The sequence below is a fragment of the Harpia harpyja genome, chromosome 1 (assembly GCF_026419915.1).
Source record: "Harpia harpyja isolate bHarHar1 chromosome 1, bHarHar1 primary haplotype, whole genome shotgun sequence".
NCBI classification, from domain to species: domain Eukaryota; kingdom Metazoa; phylum Chordata; class Aves; order Accipitriformes; family Accipitridae; genus Harpia; species Harpia harpyja.
The window spans coordinates 72,407,899-72,425,439 of record NC_068940.1 but is presented as its reverse complement, the minus strand read 5'-3'; the positions used below and the strand labels follow the sequence as shown (position 1 = coordinate 72,425,439).

The window sequence follows — 17,541 nt, the reverse complement described above, 5'->3', positions numbered from 1 at the left end:
TGTCCCTAAGAATATCAGACAAATAAAACAAAATCTGTTATAATCAGGTAAGACAGTGAGAAAGGAATGAAAGAAATCAAATTAAATAAGGAAGAATCTTGGCTTCTGACATATCAGTTATCTTTCCTGGCCTGAACTTCTACTTTATGCATGTGTCAGATGCAAGTCAAGAGTAGCCAACAGAAACTTGGTTCCAAGACAAACGGACAGTTCAGATAAAGCAGCATATATGATAAGAAGGACTGTTATTGAAGAGATGGTTTAAATTATTCTTAATAATGGGCAGGAAATATTTTTCCTATCCTGAAAAAATTTTGGAGATGTCCAAAAAATTATTCATCTTAACTTGGAATGAAAAATCAAAATCTCGAACATTGTCTCAATAAGACAATCTGCAAAAAAAAAAAAAAAGTTTGGATGAGAAAAAAACACCAGCATTTTCAAAATGCTGCGATTCAGCTTAGACTTTTGTCTTTTTTTTAACTCTAATTTACATAAATTTAGAAAATGGAAGAGTAATTTTTTAGGTAATTTTGTTTGATCATTTTATAGTGCTGAAATGGGATATTTTAATGATCTGAACCTTTTTCACCAAAGCTTTAAACTTTTCAAAATGAAACCTGATCTAAAAAGTGTTGTCATATGAACATTTTCAGCTTTGGCTATTTGGCATCTTCTCATTAGAAAAGATTTCATAAAGAGATTCTCTACTAGTTCTTGTGATGAGACTTTCAATTTGATGACCTACAAATTTTTCTTTTGGCAAACTGGACTCATATTGAAATGCTTAGGGAATATCCCTTAAAGAAGTCTGGTTGTATGTGATCATTGCTAACCTGTGATTTAATATGCATTTTAATATATGGCTTGAACACTTGCATAGTATTACCTGGTTCAGATTCCTGAATATCTTGAGACAGATTGACAGACAGTGACTTCCCAAATCTCTGTGGCAAATTTAGAAGTGATTGACTGGAACTTTTAACAAGGGGAGATCTCCCAAGCCTGTGTGATACCTTTGGAGCATGCCTAAGTGTGTTCTCTCCAAAAGCTCTCCCAAATCTCAGAGGCAAATTAGCAATTGGTTTAATGCTTCTTTCTTCTGGATAATTTCTTCCGAATCTAAGAGGTAAATTAGCAACTGAATTTGGCATCTTGTTTACTGTAGGAGGGTTCATTTTAATGATATTTTTTGATCCCCAGTCTTTCATTTCTTCAAAATTGAGACTCCTCTGCTTTTCTTCCAAGATATTATCTTTAATCTAAAGAAAAATAATTTAAAAAAGGATACTATCATTTTATAGGCCATTACTCCAGATATTAATCTTACAAAGTGTTCATTTTCATAGCTCCTTAGAAAGCTGCTAGGTAACACTCTTTTTTGGATATCTAATGCTTTTTAGCTGTATTTGCTAAACTTCATTGTAATGTGAGCTACTTCATATGGATTACTTCACATGCAGACATTGTCCTGCTTACCTTTTCAGTACACTGACCACAAGAGCACATCTCCATATCAGTATCCACAACTGATCAAATGGTGTCAGTTGGAAATATTTCTGGGCATAGGTGTTGGTACCTGTGCCATCAGTTAAATGTGGACAAGAGTCATTGTCAGGTCCACATTTGCTAATATCACCAACTGAAGTTGTCTGGAGGGGAAGATGTTGACCATATTTAGTGACTTGACACAGACCTAGCCTCTTTCTTACTCATCTGGTCTGGATGAACAGGAGGATGGGCCAAGCTACCTGCAGGTGTAGTTCATTTCTTCCTAAGCATTGGGTGGATGCTTTTGACCCAGTATCCTGCTGGGCTAACAGCCAGGGAAATGAATGGAAAGCATTTGGGTCAAGTCCACATCATGCCTGTTCTGGCCTTGCAGCATAGAGATTGCCCTGAGCTTTAAGTTGCTTTAGTCCTCCACTAGTCCACAAGATGCATTAGGAGCTCCTGCGCTCCTAATTTTTATGCAACCAGCACAAAATCTACCTTCTGTGTCTGTGCTGGCGTACAATGAAGAACCGAGCCTGGTATATTACCTGTCTCATGATGTAAAGGACAGCTGTTGTGTGAAAAATAGCTATATCAACATGACCCTTTCTTATATGGCAGTGTTCCTTCCCTGGGCATATTGAAAGTCACTTATTTTTGTGACAAAAATAAGTTTCCAAGCCTTAACAGCAAATAGGTACAAATATGTTTTTTAATTTCAGTTAAAGACACAAATGCTACTAATCCTCATTTCAGTTTCTTGTCCCTATTTGGGAGCTTCTCCAGCTACTGGGAGAGAAGGGGAATGAACCATTCTAGTTCATACTCCATGATTAAAACATTAAATAAACTATCCCTCTGATTGCACCTGCACACCCCTTCTGAAGTATATAAAAGACAGTGAGCTGAAGACCAGAGGATTTCACTAGCATAATTAAAGTTGTATTTTGGTTTGAAGAATCTTTATTACACCGGTGATGATGAGTCAAAAAGAGAGGCTGTCTTTCATTTCCCAGGGAGTATTTGCAGGGCAGACAAGAAAAATAATATAGATGAACTGTGCAAATTTCATTTGGCATCTATTGAGACATAATAAATGTGCAACCCTGCAAAGATATTTTTATAGTCAATTTCCAGAGTAGAATTTTAAGACCATTAACTATATTAGATTTATAATGTTCTCTGTTTATCATTATTCTTTGAGTATTACAAGCATGCCTTTATTAATTTTGGATTAATAATGTATCTGTTATATTATGTGCATAAAATGCCTGACAGGAATGTTAATTGAGGCCCCACTGTGTAAGTAAGAAACATTTCAGAAAAAGTCTGAACCTAATCGCAAGGCTGTATTGCAAGAAAATTGAAACATGAATCGATTTACAGAGTATGTGTGTCCGAGCATATGAATTTCCTGAAAATTCTTTCAACAAGCTTTTTTCATGCTGCTCGTGCCGTAAGGCTGAATATACTGTGCAATGAGGTTAGGAGAGCCTTTGCCAAAAAATTCAAAGTGCTCAGGATCTGACCCACAGTTCCCCAAATAATGTCATAGTAATACAGATCTTACCTCGTAATATTTATCACCATAGTCTTCCGTGCTCTGCAGACTGGACTTAATCGGTTCATCTAGGCACATACTATTCGATGTTAGAAAGACCACTGTCACTAAAGCAAATAGAATAAACTCCTTTATTGAAATGACTTTCATTTTTCTCAAATTAAGCTTACTTAGAGAGCTCAGAATCTGTACAGATAAGAAAACTGCCATCATTTTATATGATCAGAAAACAAAAAGATTTTGTTCCCTATGACATCAGTCTCAAAAGCTTCGATCCTTAATATTAATTAGGGAAGTAATTTGAATATATTTGAAGAATGTTGGGAATTTCTTTTGTGAACCTTTTTAACCAACATAGCTTCTTGTTAGGACATGCTGACTTTACAAATATTTTCTTCTGGTGAAATATGTCTTAATTAGCTAAATTTGAGAGCCGTAACACTAGGGACTTAAAACAGCCACAATGTTCCATCACCAGATGACAAAACCACCTTGTTTCTTTCTTTTGTATCAGTGTCCTCAGAAGGACTATGAAAGGAAGCTTTCTCCATGTATGTATTCTTCTGCTTAAATGATCCTTTTGGACCTTATAATGCTTGTTTATAGTTATGTACAACTAGGGACATTTGGCCTGTTGAAATCAAGTGCTGTCTGTTGAAGTTGTTGATCAGGTCATAAGAGATGTTATGCATCAATGAGATCTATTGACGTACATAGTATCTATGCTCTAAATTGAACATGTTAATTTGCATTCAGACTGAATGAGGAACATGCTTTTAAAACCATACCCATCAGTTAAATTTTTATAAATTTCAAAGGTTATGTTACATCTATATTCTTAAGGCCAAATTTCCAACAGCAGTTTTTAAAAAGTTGTCTGCCACTTTGCTGCACATGGTGAAAGCACTGGACTTCCCATGCATGTTCTGTCCCAGAAGGGGATTCAGGCTGCATACTAAATGTATCCTTAAAGTGCACATTGAATTAGTTGCTAGATAGGCTGGTGAGCCAGTAAGAAATAAGCCAGCCAATAAGAAAAGCATATTGTATTGTTCTTCCATTTGTTATTCTTAAATTCTTGAAATGATTGCTTAAATCTCATATGTTAATACTTAAAATCAGCCACATAAGGAGACAATCTGATTGCTCATGGTAAATACTCGCACTGGGAAATTTGACTCATAGAAGCTATTTTGCAATTCAACACCGGAGTTGTAAAATGTCTGTTCCATCACAGCACTGGCAAAGTTGTCCTGAGAGAGCATGTTTTATGCTGTGGGCAGCATAGATAGTATGGACTGTTTATCTGTTGACAGTATGTTACTGTGTTTACTGCACTGTGAAGCTGAAGGATTTGCAAGTAACCTCATTTTAGAATTAAGTTGGCTGTTTTTATGGGTTTAAAGCTGTGTGGCATGCATGGAGTTATTTCTGCCTTAGATTCTCCGAAACTGAGATCTTGAAAGCACTAAGCGGCTTTGTATTAGACCTAACAAGATACTCAAACCTCCTTTCAGACTCATAAGAACCACAGGTTGTGTGTTGGAAACTGCTATAACATGAATGCTACTCTAACTTGACCAAGATAACAGGAAACACTAAACCTATCACCTAAATTGTTTACTAGAGCCACTTAAAGTGAAAAAAAGAAGAAAAATAAATTCCAATGAATGATCTCCTTAGGAGAAATAACAACTTCTTCTTTCCCTCTCCCACACTTTAATCCTTATCCAATAGCAGGAGGAGCAGCAAGCTCCTGTCCTCCAAGCTCAGACCATCTTGTCCCCATTCCCCATAGACACATGGTTCCTGTCTCCCCCAACTCCTATAATTATTGGGGATCATCTAGGGTAGGAGGACAGTGTGTTGGGAGGTGTCTCCTTGAAGGTGACAAAGATAAGCAATTTTAGAGGGAATTTGAACCTTCTCGAGGAGAGGATGACATGAGGGGGCTGGGGAGATGTTGCACAATGCCTACTACCAGATTCTCATACTTTCTAGTGAATCCTCTGGCATATTGCTGTGAGAGTGGCAAACAGTGGACTAGACAGGCGGTGTGCATTATCTTGCCTGGTAATTCCTGTGCAATACCACTCTTCTAGCCCAGCTTCAATGCCAGCCCGCCTGCCATCATTCCCCATGTTCATTCCAGGTAAATGGTGTACCTGCATCAGAGAGGTGCTTTTCCATGAGCTCTCTGAACTGTGGGGGATGAGTTCAGGGATCAGGAGTAATCCCATCCCTGAGATGAGGGCTGCTGCACTTTTGGACACCAAAGGATTGGTCTGCCATGCTAGCCTATCCTCTGGCGGGGCTCAGACTAAGGGGTTAACCATATGAGAGTGCTGACCTGGGAGCCAGATGTAGAGGTAACATCTGGAAGCACAGCTATGTGGGGAGAGCTGGGCGGGGGTGGTGGTGGTGGTATCTACCCAGATGGCTTGCTACTGGTACCTGAGGTGAACCTGCCTGGCACAGTGTGTGTGGGGAAGTGCCTACCTTCCCAGGGGAGAGGGAAATCCCATTGACAGAGCTGGAAGTGAAAAGGGAACAGTTTCTCTCAGGTGAACTTCCCCAGGTGGAAAGGGTATGAAAGAGTCTGCTCATTTTTTATGTGACAGGAGACCATTAAATTGTTAAAATATATGAGAATGGTATTAGTAAGCTATTTAGGAGCCCCTGTGAGAAAAGAATGCATTTTAATCACTGGCCTTTGTGTGCCTCTTTCCCTTGTTGTTGTCTACACTATTTACATTCATTTCCTCTTTGTTTCTTTGCTGTGTGTAATCCTTCTGGCCCTGGCTGACAGCAGAAAATGCTAGGTTCAAAGATCTGGTGCTTCCTTCAGAAAACTGCTGGAAAAAGTGACATATGATGGGAATAAGTACAGTTCTGCATAGTCTCAAGGGGCAATGCTTACCCTTTGCATTCTCTGAGACTGTTCTACAAGATGTTGTTTTAGAGTGGGATGTGGTAGGTGGGGAAGGAAAAGATAGTGGACCAGTAATGATTCATGAAGAGTAGTTGTATATGCATACATAAACAAATGTATGTAGAAAGTAAGAAAACATCATCTGTCCTAGAGTGCCTTGGTATTAGTCCTTCTCTCAGAGTAGGTGACTTCTGTTTTGTTTGAAAATAATAAATATTCTTGGCAGGGAAATGGAGTTTTGGGGACACCAAAATTTTGGTATTTGCAAATCTCGGCCAAATTCTTGGGAAAACAGGGGGAATAAAAGGAGGATGTCAATGGAGAAGACCTCTGAAAGGAGCCCATGTCCTCTTAGTGCTCTGGCAGGTCAGGGGCAGCAATTGTCTCTTTTCACTGAGGGCTGAGTGCGGGTTCCTGACTCTATGGAGCCTTATGTCAGGGGCTTCCATCTGTGGGAACAGATGGATTTTCCAAGTTCCTTTTCTTTATGGTAACAATAAAGACAATAATGAATGCAATTCATGCACTAATATCTACCTAACATGTGGTCATTTACCATTGGGCTTTCCTGTTACCTAGCTGCTGGTTTATGAACCTCTCTTGATCAGTGGTCTTTCAATTAACTGTGTGAAGATATTTGCTTTCTAAATTAAATGGAATTGGCAAGATGCAAAAACTCTCCTGCATTGTTTGGCACAAGTACAAATTCTGTGTTCCCTGAACAGAATAGGAAGATGTATTGCTGTTGTCTAAGCCACATCAGGCTTTCTCAACATTCACTTTGTCTCCTATGTATGTTGATTTTCTAATCAACATAAAGTGAAGTTTTCAGGTGTTTTGCATGCCAGGCAGTCAGGGAGTTGTATGTCCCTGTACTTTCTTATGGATTAATTTGCCTTTGATAGCTCTACAGCAGGAACTCTTTGGAAATTTTAAATCAAGCAGTTATGATGATTGTTCATTATCTTTCCTGAGGAAGGACGTGTCAGACCCTAGTGCTCAAATACCAGAATGGATAATGTGAGCACTCTTCATCAATGTGACTGCAAATTCTGCTGTGTTTAGACCATCTTCAGTAGCAGCATAAGCTGGCCCAGCTGACTTCAAACTGAGGCAGCTGGGGCATCCTGGCATGATCTATTAAAATTATTTATTTGCAGAGGGAAGACACATTTGCTGGTGGCAAGAAACAGTGTTGGAGAAGAGGGGTCTCTATTCTTGAATTGCTCCAGCTTGATCCACAAAAGGGTCTGATTAAGGCATACGGAGGGGAGCAGGCTCCGAGTATTGTTGAAAACAACTTTTGAGTTCCTAGACTTTTGTCCCACACTTGTTTTGTCTTCCAATCTTACATCACTCATCAGCCAAGGTATTCAGAGGACTTGACCATAACTGAGCTTCCATTTTGAAAATTCCCCAGTTAAATAGGAGTGAGCTCTTCCATCTACATGTGAAACAAGCCTTACAGGCAGGGCCAATTTTAAGAGGTTTTCTACAGGTGCATGCTACAAACTAGGACAAGATAGTGCTTGCTTCTTTTTTTCTCTTCATTTAGTGTAGGTAGACACAGGAAAGATCATTTATTTTTGTGCTTAGTGGTACAACAGTAAGGTGGATCTGATCTGTGATGACTTACTGCAGTGACTTGATGTATATCTGCTTTAAAAATTTGGCATTAAAATGTAATTAGTAGTAATGGCAAAAGTAGCTCAATTTCATAAGCAACTCAAGGCACAGTAAGTTATTTGATTCCAGTGAAAGAACAAGTTTTAATATTGCTCTTTCTTTATATAAGAATATACTGATAAATCCTTATCCATTATTAACAACATATTGTGTGAAAATTGCATGTTATATGACTCATGCCACCAATAAGCATCTGTGCATTTCCATAATGATAAATCATTCATAATATATTCATTTTGCCATTATGTATTATATGACCTATTCTATGGCTCATTTTAAAGTAAGAAGATTTAAAAATGTATAATTTTTTTCATTGGCAAGCAATTCTGTTCATTTTTCACCCATTCCTATGGCGTGCAGTGGGTTGTGCTGGCTTTGCTGTTGTCGTGCTTCAGTTCTGGTGCACAATCCAAAGTGTATTTGCCCAGAATATATATGCCTCTAAGCAGATAGTCATACCTCCACTGCACTCAGTATCCTGACATGGTATACAGATGTAGGCCTGGTGTCCCTCTCATATTGACAATAAATATTTCAGTGATCAGGGGAACCAGTGAAGCTTGGTTTCCCATGACTTTGTGACTGATGAGTAAATGACAGTGTGTATTCTCTGAGGTCCAGTAAGGATTAACCTTACTGTAGGATCCCTGCATGAGCAGTGTGTCTATCCTCTCTTGCCTGTTATCACAAAGTGGAATTTCAGCGAGACTTCTCCCTGCCAAATTCAACTGAACTTGGCTTCTAGACTTGAAAGTTATCAATGGTGACTGACAGGCACACACTTATGCACAGAGAAACAGATTTGCCTCATTTCATTAGGAAACCAATACTAAATCATGAATGATTCTGCTGAAATACCACAGGTATTAAGCCTCAACATCTGTACAGTTACTATGGGTATAGTGATAATTTCTGTCTTTATTAATGAGGCATTAGCTCAGCTTTGGGGATTTTGCAGAAGAATAGGGGCATTTACTCTACTATGAAAGCCCCCTTCTTTGTGTACTATAGCTTAGTAAGGAAAAACAACCTCTATGAAACAGTCCTCTCTGATTTGCAGAATCAGACCTTCAAACCAGATTTTCATCTATATGTAGCTCTGAGCATTCCTGTTAGCTGAGTAGTAGTAAACAAAGGGCAAATGCGTGCAAATATCAAGGTACAAATAATCTTATTTTAAGGTTAAGCCCTATGAATCAGTCTCCAGTGTTAGAAGATATTTTCCCCCTTGATTAGCTGAATCCAGGATATGAATGTGTAACTTCACATTTTAATAGGGTTTTGGGTTTTTTTTCCCTGAGCTTTTGGAGCAGCAGAACAGCATGAGAGACAGAAAACAATGAGAGGCTTAAGTTATTATGGCAACAAGCTGAAAACGACTTTATCTTCTTGGTAAATAAGGTGTGAACAATAATTCCAGATTAGACAGGTTCTTCAATTATACATTCGTGTTAGTAATAAAATAAACATGTTTCCAATAACATTTGGGATATAAATACATTCTTCTTTTTTACTAACTACTCTGCAGAGTGTAATACTGTACTTACCAATCTACTACAGTGTGTAGCAGCTCTAGCCCATTCTTGTCTATTAAAAATTAAACCCTTTTACCATACATTATTAAAAGTGCTTTGGTTGGCTGCAAATCAAGAAAGACTTCATAAAGTCTTAGAAGAACAAGAAATCTGATTAAATCTAGGGTCCACAGGCAGCAATGGAAAGTGTATGAGAAAAAAATACATCATTAAATTATGTCTTAAAAACTCCTTCAGGACTTTAAAAAATCATTAGCAGCTTTTATTCAAGTTAACTATTAACCAAGGGACTCTTAATAGTTTCATTATTCCATGTTCCCCCTTCCCTTTTTCAGTTTGGAACCTGTGTTAGTTATAGATACAGATGCCTTCATTCCTGGTTCTCCCTTTTTTCAGAATGATTTTTTTCTAGAAATATTGTGCTCATTTAACAGTTCCCCTATGCCTTGTATATAAACACTGAGGAGCGTGAAGATTACACTATTTGTTAGCTGAATTGTGGTTGCAGGGTCTGATTTTCACTTTAGGAAAAAATGTAAGCAATTTAGGAGAGGAAAAAATTAAAGGAAAACACCTATGCTTCTTGGAGAGAGAAAGGGGCTGAAAGCATTTTACTGGCAAAGCTAGAGAAGCAGGTCCAGCTTATTTGAAATAAAGCTTCTCTTTCTCTCTTTTTTCTTAATGTAGCTTTTTAAAGGGAAAAAGGGTGAGAAAAATCTGTTCTTTTCAGCCTTGCTGTTTTACGACAGTGACATTAGACAGTATCATGGAGTGGGAAGTAGCATTTCACTGGGAAGTACTGAACTTTGCACGTGGTGGTGAAGGAGCTGACTGTGCCATCACTCAACCTTGAGCTGAGTGTTAGCCACAAGGCCTGTAACATCTCTTTACGTTGTGGAAAAGTGACAGGGAATGAGAAGCAGCTGCACAGCCACCACTCTGGGGCCATGGTCCACGACTGGGAGTTATTTCTGATGCTTGCATAGAAATAATAATTCACAATCCTAGCTCACAAGGTCCCCATCCCACCACCGTGAGCATGGGAAGAGGTGGGGTGGACTTCTGCCTCATTTCAGGCACGCGTCTCCCTGCATCAGGGTGAGGGCTGTGCTCCTCTGACAAGCCAGGCCGCCAAGAGGCAGCCTGCCGCTCCTTGCCAGCTCTGGAGGCCTGCCAGCCCCTGCCAGCTCCCGTTGCTGTTCACCAAACAAGCCGGAGCCAGAAAAAGGTTTGACAGACTTCTCTGCTGTCATCTCACCCGGGAAAGAAACGAGGACCTGCCGGGAGCCAGGAAGCCATTGAGGAAGCGTCCTGCCAGGGCCACCTCCCAGGGAGAGGGTCAAGGGCTTCTCAGCTGGTTGAAGTAGGGCTTGGGAAGAGAGGTACCAACTTGACTGAAAACAGGCAAGACTAACAGTGCAGACAGTTGTCCGGTTATTGCAGACTTTGTGCAGCTTGCTTTGAAACATAGTACTGGATGTTGCTTGAGATAGCATGCTAGGCTAGCTGGACAGCTTGGCTGCTTTAGCACTGAAATTTTTATCGTCTTGTGAAAAAAGAGTCACTCTTCTCCACTACTTTCCCTCCCTCTCAATTTTGTTTTTAATTGTCTGTGCATCCCTGTTCATCTGAAATATAGAGGACAGGCTCTTGTGAAGACCCAATCCCTATGGTGTGACCATGGGATCAGAAGGTTTCTAATGGGAAGACGGAATGGTAAGGTTCAAGTGAGTACTGGAGTCCATGCACTGGCTGTTCTGCTGCTCTTCTGTGATATCTCAGGGCAGTTGAATGGGGAAAGCCGTGAAGGAATAATAAAAAAAAGCACTGAGAGGACAAATCTATCATCTGAATACAGGATGGGACATGCGATTTTCAACTGAAAGGATCTAGAGAAAAAAAACAGGATTACTTAAGTTTAATTGCTGTGCTGATTTGTGGCCCATATATACTGAAACAGCTGTGTGCAACCTCACTTTGTTTTGAAAGACAACATTTCAACACTGTTGCAACAGTGTGTCCCTAATTTATGAGTAAGGAACATTTATTGATCCTGCTAGGAGATACCAGTAGTGCCCAACATTTCTGGGATGGGCTGGCAATGGCCTGGAAGAGTGGCTTTTTAATTCTTGATGTATTGGCTTGGGCATCAGATAAATGTGTACCAGAGGAAGTTTTAATAGAATGCTGTTCCTCAAAATCCTTATCAGATGCCAAGTCAGTTCATTTGCTATTCAGTTCCCTGAACCTTGCACAGATTTTCTTAGAGACAAAATCAAGGAGTTTTAGTCCCGGTAGCAAAGGAGCTCTGGTGGCAGTTGCTGCACTGTAAGGGAAGTGCGAGGAGCAGTGAGAGCTGTGTGCAGTGCCTGCGAAGGAAGAGAGTAAGAGGCAGAAAGAGCGGGAGCAGAAGAGTAAACCTGGACAGTCTGTGCAGGGCGTTGATCCAAAGCTCAGTTCCTTGCTCTGTAAAGTGTAAGAACTAAGTAAATTTTGAGTTATAGGGCTATAATTCCATTGCTGGATTGTGGTGATTGTATAAGGCCACTTGAGCTTTGCTCTTATAGTTTATGATATCACCACAATCCCCTGGTGGATTTACAGCCCTGTAATTTTCTACAGTAGTGAGCTGTTTATTTTTCTATTTACAACAGTACATCACTGGAGATACTGGTAACAGTCACCTAGTTCTATCGTATAGTTCCCTATACTCTTCCATTTATTTTTGTAGAAAAAATTAAAATCATTCTTTAGGAGCAGGCTGCCAGAGGCTGGGGGGAGAGGGCAGAAGCTCCTTTTCTGCCTCTCTTTGTCTCTTTAAAGACTGTTTAATTTAGCAACTATTTGTCCAGACTCAGGAAGGCATAATGACTACCAGTTTCGCATCTCTGTATGACAAACAGCTGTATGACTCCCTCTTTCATGTATTTTCTTTTCTCTTCTCTTTCTTGCCCCCCTGCTGTATATTAATTTCTCAGTTAAAGTTCACCTCACTAGCCTCTTGCACAGGATGTCACCATAATAGAAGGCTGAGGGGACGTCAGCATGGTACATCACAGGCGGATGCCAGGCCTGAGCAAGAGGCAGGTCTTGCGCTTGATCTCACTCTAACACCGTGCCATGGATTTTGGTTCAGAACAGATGGACGTAACTGTTAATTTGATGAGTTGTGAGTGTGGCAGGGAGGTAATCACAGCAAAAAGGGATGAGCACAGTAGGTAGCTAATTTAAGTGTCATGTGCTAGGCTGACATAGCGTCACAGCCATATTCTGCTCCACAGGTAACTGTGCCAATTACTTAGTGCAAATAAATAAATATAAGCATCTAACAATCAGCTCAGTTGGACAATCTACCCATTGTACCCCGAGCACTGAGAGGGGAGGCATCACAGACTTGGCAGCAGTGCTGGAGAGCTGCTTAGGAGAGTTAAAAGCGTTTGCATAGAGAGGTAGGGGATGCCCAGAAGCTTTTGATTTTGATGGAAGTAACTGACCTTGGCATTTAGAAAAACTCAGTGTCTCTACTAACGTCTTTCAGTACAACGTTCAGTGATTTTACTACAAGTCAAAAAGTATGTCTGTAGCCAAGAGAAACCGAAACTCTGCCTCCACATGCGGCCTAATGGGTGGGTAGTAGACATGTCTGCAGGACTGCGATTTTAGACGAACACAAATTATTGGAAAGGAGTTTTATTATGAATACTGCGTTTTCTCCAATTCTAATCCAGAAAATTGCCATTGCAGAGTCATAGGATCATTCACACGTGGAAAACTTTTTGTTTCTTTTTGTTGTAAACAACAAGATGCTGCGTGTATGTGATGCATGATAATCATTCTGTCTTATTCTTCAGTCTGGGATGTGAAGAAATATGTTAAAAAATCCATCTTGATATCTGCTTTGCCAAAACTCCTAAGATAGGACATTTGTTTAGGAAAAAAGCCTGCACAACCCCCTCCTTGACACTAAATCTACTGATTTAGATTGTAAATTGGTATTTTCAGGGTGTATTTTTAATTAAGCTATACCTAAAAACCTAAGATATCTAGACATTAACAAGTGGATTTTAGCTAGTGCTGTCCTAAGCACTGGTCAATGCAATACAATGCAATTTCACGTGAAGCATTTTTTGTCAGATTTTTGTGCACTCTGTCCTAGGTTAGGCTATGGTAGTGCCTAAAACAACTCAGCATTTTCTAGATTTTACTTATGTGCAGACCTTCATTATTGGTAAAATATCTAAATTAGTCTATTACGCAGTTTGGTTATCACTCTTCCTTTGGGCACACAGTGCTGTATGCAAATAAAAAGAAACAGAAAAGCAACTCCAAAGGATTTATTCAGCAGTCTCTCAATTTAACCACATGGGGGCATGAGATATTTATTTAAGAGAGCTTTTTAGGCACATGATTGGGAAATATATGACAATAGGAAGCCTTACTGGTAACCTGGGATCAGAATTCTCACTTGCTTTTTTAGCTCTTTGCTTGCAATCAAAAATACTTAGCAAACAATTATTGCAAATGACGTTAACCTAAAATATAGTAAAAAACAAAAATACAGCATAGAAAGGAAAGAATATCAAAACAGATTTTAAATACCCCCATCAGTTAACCTGGCCTCTAACTATATTTTTATGATCCTATTTTGGTGCCTCTGTACACAAAATCTGAAATCTTCCATATAACCCTGCACATCTGACTTAAATAACCTGAACATTTAAATTAAATGAGAAGGAGGCTGCTCTGAGGTATAGCAACCTAGATCTGGAGTAAATCCATTTCATTAATTGCCTAGATGACATTAATGTTTGTCATTCACTTGCAAGATGAGTAATATGCTCTATACATTTTGGCCCAGATCCAGCAAAGCACATAAAATCATAGTTAATGATGTTAAGTGCTTGAGTAGTTCTCCTTGAGCACATGCCTTAAGCTGAGTACATATTGAAGTGCATTCCAACACAGAGAAAGTGGCACAATCAAACCTTTAATTAGTTTTAAAATGGAATTCAAAATGCAATGCAATTCTTTGCACTTTACATTGAAAAAAATGCATGCTTTGAGACTCTCTTGGGACAGAGATGACTAAACCTATTTATCCACTTTGGTTTTCAAAGGGAATGAATGCTCATTGTTTTCTGCTGTTGTTCTCCCCTAAATTTACAAATTTATTTTGCTCAGTCAACTGGTTTGTTTACAGCAGAATATTTATATGAATATTTCCAAGTCTGTTATTTTATGGGCTTTTTTATTATATAAGATAATTTGTGCATTTTATTGGTATTTAAGAGGGTGGAATATTTTTACTTCTGTTTCTGTGATTTTAAATCAAAGCAAAAACGAGCAGCAGTAACACAGTATAAACAAGTGTTCACAGTACCTGAAATCTTGTTTCTTTTAAAAATAAGCTGAAAATCAGGATTTTGTACTGCACTTTTCTGATCCAAATATTTAATGCTCACACAGCTCAAAGGAATCATAAATTTAGGTCTTGTATTTCAGCCATTGTGTGCTTTCCACTCCGCAGTTTTCGGCATGTGCCTTTGACATACCGATCTCTGTCCAAACAAGATTACTGCACACAGGTGAATTCTAAGAGGGAGCACTGTCCTGTTCCTCTCAGAGAGAAGAAGCTGAGAAAAGCACCTCTAATTCAATCCATACTTCACCAAAACTTGGAGTAGTTTGTTCTTTGGCTTTGTTATAAACCCATCTTTATGGTAAATATACTTCTACAGGGAGTCTAAATAATGCCCAGAGTCGTGGCAGGCAGAGGCAAAACTATTTCTGAACATAACGTAGTTGGTACAGCACAGCAGAATTCATTCTTGAACTAGAAGACTACAGCTGTTGGGTACTTTCTCCTAAGCTACAAAACCTTCTTATTTCAATGCCTAGGCTTAGATCCGTTTTGTTTGCTCCAACAATTTAATGTTGACATCTTGCATTTTTAAGTGCTCTGTGAAAGCTTGCCTGAAAATCCTTCCCAACAAATGCTAAAATAACTTGAGACTGTTGATCCACTTGTATAACAAAGAAACTCATGTCCCTTGACTGTGTTCTCACTCAGAATTAAAACACAAGCATAGGTGAGGAATTACAACAAATAAACAGAGAATGAGTCTGTATTGCAGCCTTACCCTGGCAAAATGCCCACTGACACTACGTGTGCACTTTCTGTCCCCAAAACAAAGTCTGTAGTATGTTTGACTGCATTTCTTTTATGTTCCCTAATATGTCTGTTCCTTGCTAGCAATGAAGCACTTGCATGTATTAAACTCTAAAACTATCAGCTCATCTATATGCTCTCTAAAATGGATGAAGCAATGAACATGGTGTCAGATACTGTTTTCCGGTAAGTTTTTCTGATCCACTAATGCATCAAATATATTTGAATTTACTGCTCACATAACTTTTTATGGAACACTATTAAGCCAATTTGGTTGATAACCACTGTAACCTTTTTAGTAAGTTACAGCACAGTGAAGTCACTATTCCTGGATGTGATTTGCTGCATCATGCACTACATGCTGATGCCATGACATCCTTGTATGAAGGAAGAGAACGCAGTTAGTTGGTTTGTTTTTTTTTAAAAGATTGCTTGTTCTTAAATGAAGAACTGGTTAGAGTGAATGATTTAATATTGCTCTTCCTCAAAAGGAATGGAATCTTGGGAAAGGATCAAACAGTCCCTCTAAGTTGGCTACCACCTTCCTGACTTCATATTGTTTTTAAATGAAATATCTATCATCTGACACATTATCCAGCTGGGATGTTATTTTGTTCTTCTTGACAAAGTAATTCAAAATTTGCTGAAAAACAAGCTGAATGGAAGAGGGATTTTTTTTTTTTTTTTCATAGACATCTGGAGCTTTCTTTCAAAGCTGATGTGATCTTTCATCTGGACAAGAAAGGCTTTGATCCAAACTCTAAGATCCTCCTATCTCCCAGTTAATTGGTGTTAGTGAGGTAGGTTTGACAGTCCCTAATGCAGTCTCTGGAATGCCTTACTGTGTTAAGACCTGTCTATTGTGGCTCAGTCAGCTCAAAGACATCAGCTTTCTCTCGTTTGACTTCTGTCCCACTGGGGATGGTTACAGGTTTTATTTGCTTTCATTATTTTCTCTCGTAAAACCATTGAATGCCAACAAAGGAAAACACTTTCGAAAGTGAGCAAAAACAATCTCTTGCAGACATTCCTGTAAGCTTTGGTTTTCACAAAACCTCACAAATAAGAGAGGGACAAAGAGGGATTGCATTGAAAATTGACCTCTTCATTTTTTAAGATCTTGCCCACTTTGGGGAGAGATGATGTCTGTTTTCCTGTAATATATTTATTAATTGAAACAATAGAAGCAAGTATCTTTGCTCCTACCATGCGTACATCTGTTATACACTGTGCATATTAAAGTATTATTCTCTAAAAAAATGCTCATTTTAAGTACAAATTTTAGTGTGATTAATTTAAACAAAATCTGTGCCCTTCCTTCATGGCAGGACACAGCAGAATAAAGGAAGTCTTATCTTCTCCACTGTATAGCAGTTAACACTGAGGGTGATAATTTGGCAGATAATTTGGCACTACAAAAGCCTTTGTCACTTCTCCATCAGGGCACACTGAAACTCCACGTTCCTGTACCTAGACTTCAAGAAATAGTACACCTAAAGAGCAAAACCCATACAGCACTTACAATTTCCTGGGTGAAGAGTCCAAGTTTCTACAGCTGAAACACTTGAAGCATTGTAATCCATCCCTTTTCCAATGGAACTAATTACTTTTTCTCTCAGACAGTCCAACAATTACAATTATCCAGTTAAACTTCATATTTAAAAAATCATGTGCCTAAAAATGTATAATTTTTTTCCTGCGACAGTGATTAGTCTCATAAAATATATTGCACTTTTGCTTAGACCCTGCCCAATTGTATACCTTTGCAACTATAACAAAGCTACAACTTCACCAGAAAATGCAATTGTTTCACTTGTCTCTGAGGTGGTGGGAGTCAACGTCTCCTGATGGAAAAACATAGGTGAAAAGAATTCTTAAGTAGGTGATTCGATCAGATACTATCAGAACATGCAGCTGTCATATTCCTGAAGATCTGTAGGCAGTGACAATTTGCCAGCTATTCTTTAAGGTACAGGAAACAATATGGTAGAGAACAGCTCTTCCCATTTAAGTATCATGCTGAGCTGTTGCAGTATTGCTTTGGTTGCTGGCAGACAGTTCACCAAACCAAAAGCTATTGACCAATTCCATTACTGAAAAGAGTCTCTGACTCCATATTAACTCAACATTACAGAACTACATTTTGGAAAGAGTACAGGATATT

At 38.9% G+C, this 17,541-nt stretch overlaps 1 protein-coding gene across 1 annotated transcript; it reads right to left on the bottom strand.

The window, feature by feature from the left end:
• Positions 1-336: 336 nt before the first annotated feature.
• NPVF (neuropeptide VF precursor) lies at positions 337-3,205 on the bottom strand. Its single transcript, XM_052777104.1, has 3 exons — positions 3,065-3,205; positions 890-1,262; positions 337-392 (listed from the first exon to the last, which is right to left on the bottom strand). The coding sequence occupies exons 1-3, from the start codon at positions 3,203-3,205 to the stop codon at positions 337-339; spliced, it is 570 nt and encodes a 189-aa protein (XP_052633064.1).
• Positions 3,206-17,541: the final 14,336 nt, after the last annotated feature.

What these genes read in the sequence shown, in the direction of transcription:
- NPVF (XM_052777104.1), bottom strand. Translation starts at nt 3,205, where the DNA reads ATGAAAGTCATTTCAATAAAGGAGTTTATTCTATTTGCTTTAGTGACA. An exon ending in ATGGTGATAAATATTACGAG is followed by an intron (nt 1,263 to 3,064) that starts GTAAGATCTGTA and finishes ATTTTTCTTTAG; the next exon opens with ATTAAAGATAATATCTTGGA. An exon ending in TATTCAGGAATCTGAACCAG is followed by an intron (nt 393 to 889) that starts GTAATACTATGC and finishes TTTTTTTTGCAG; the next exon opens with ATTGTCTTATTGAGACAATG.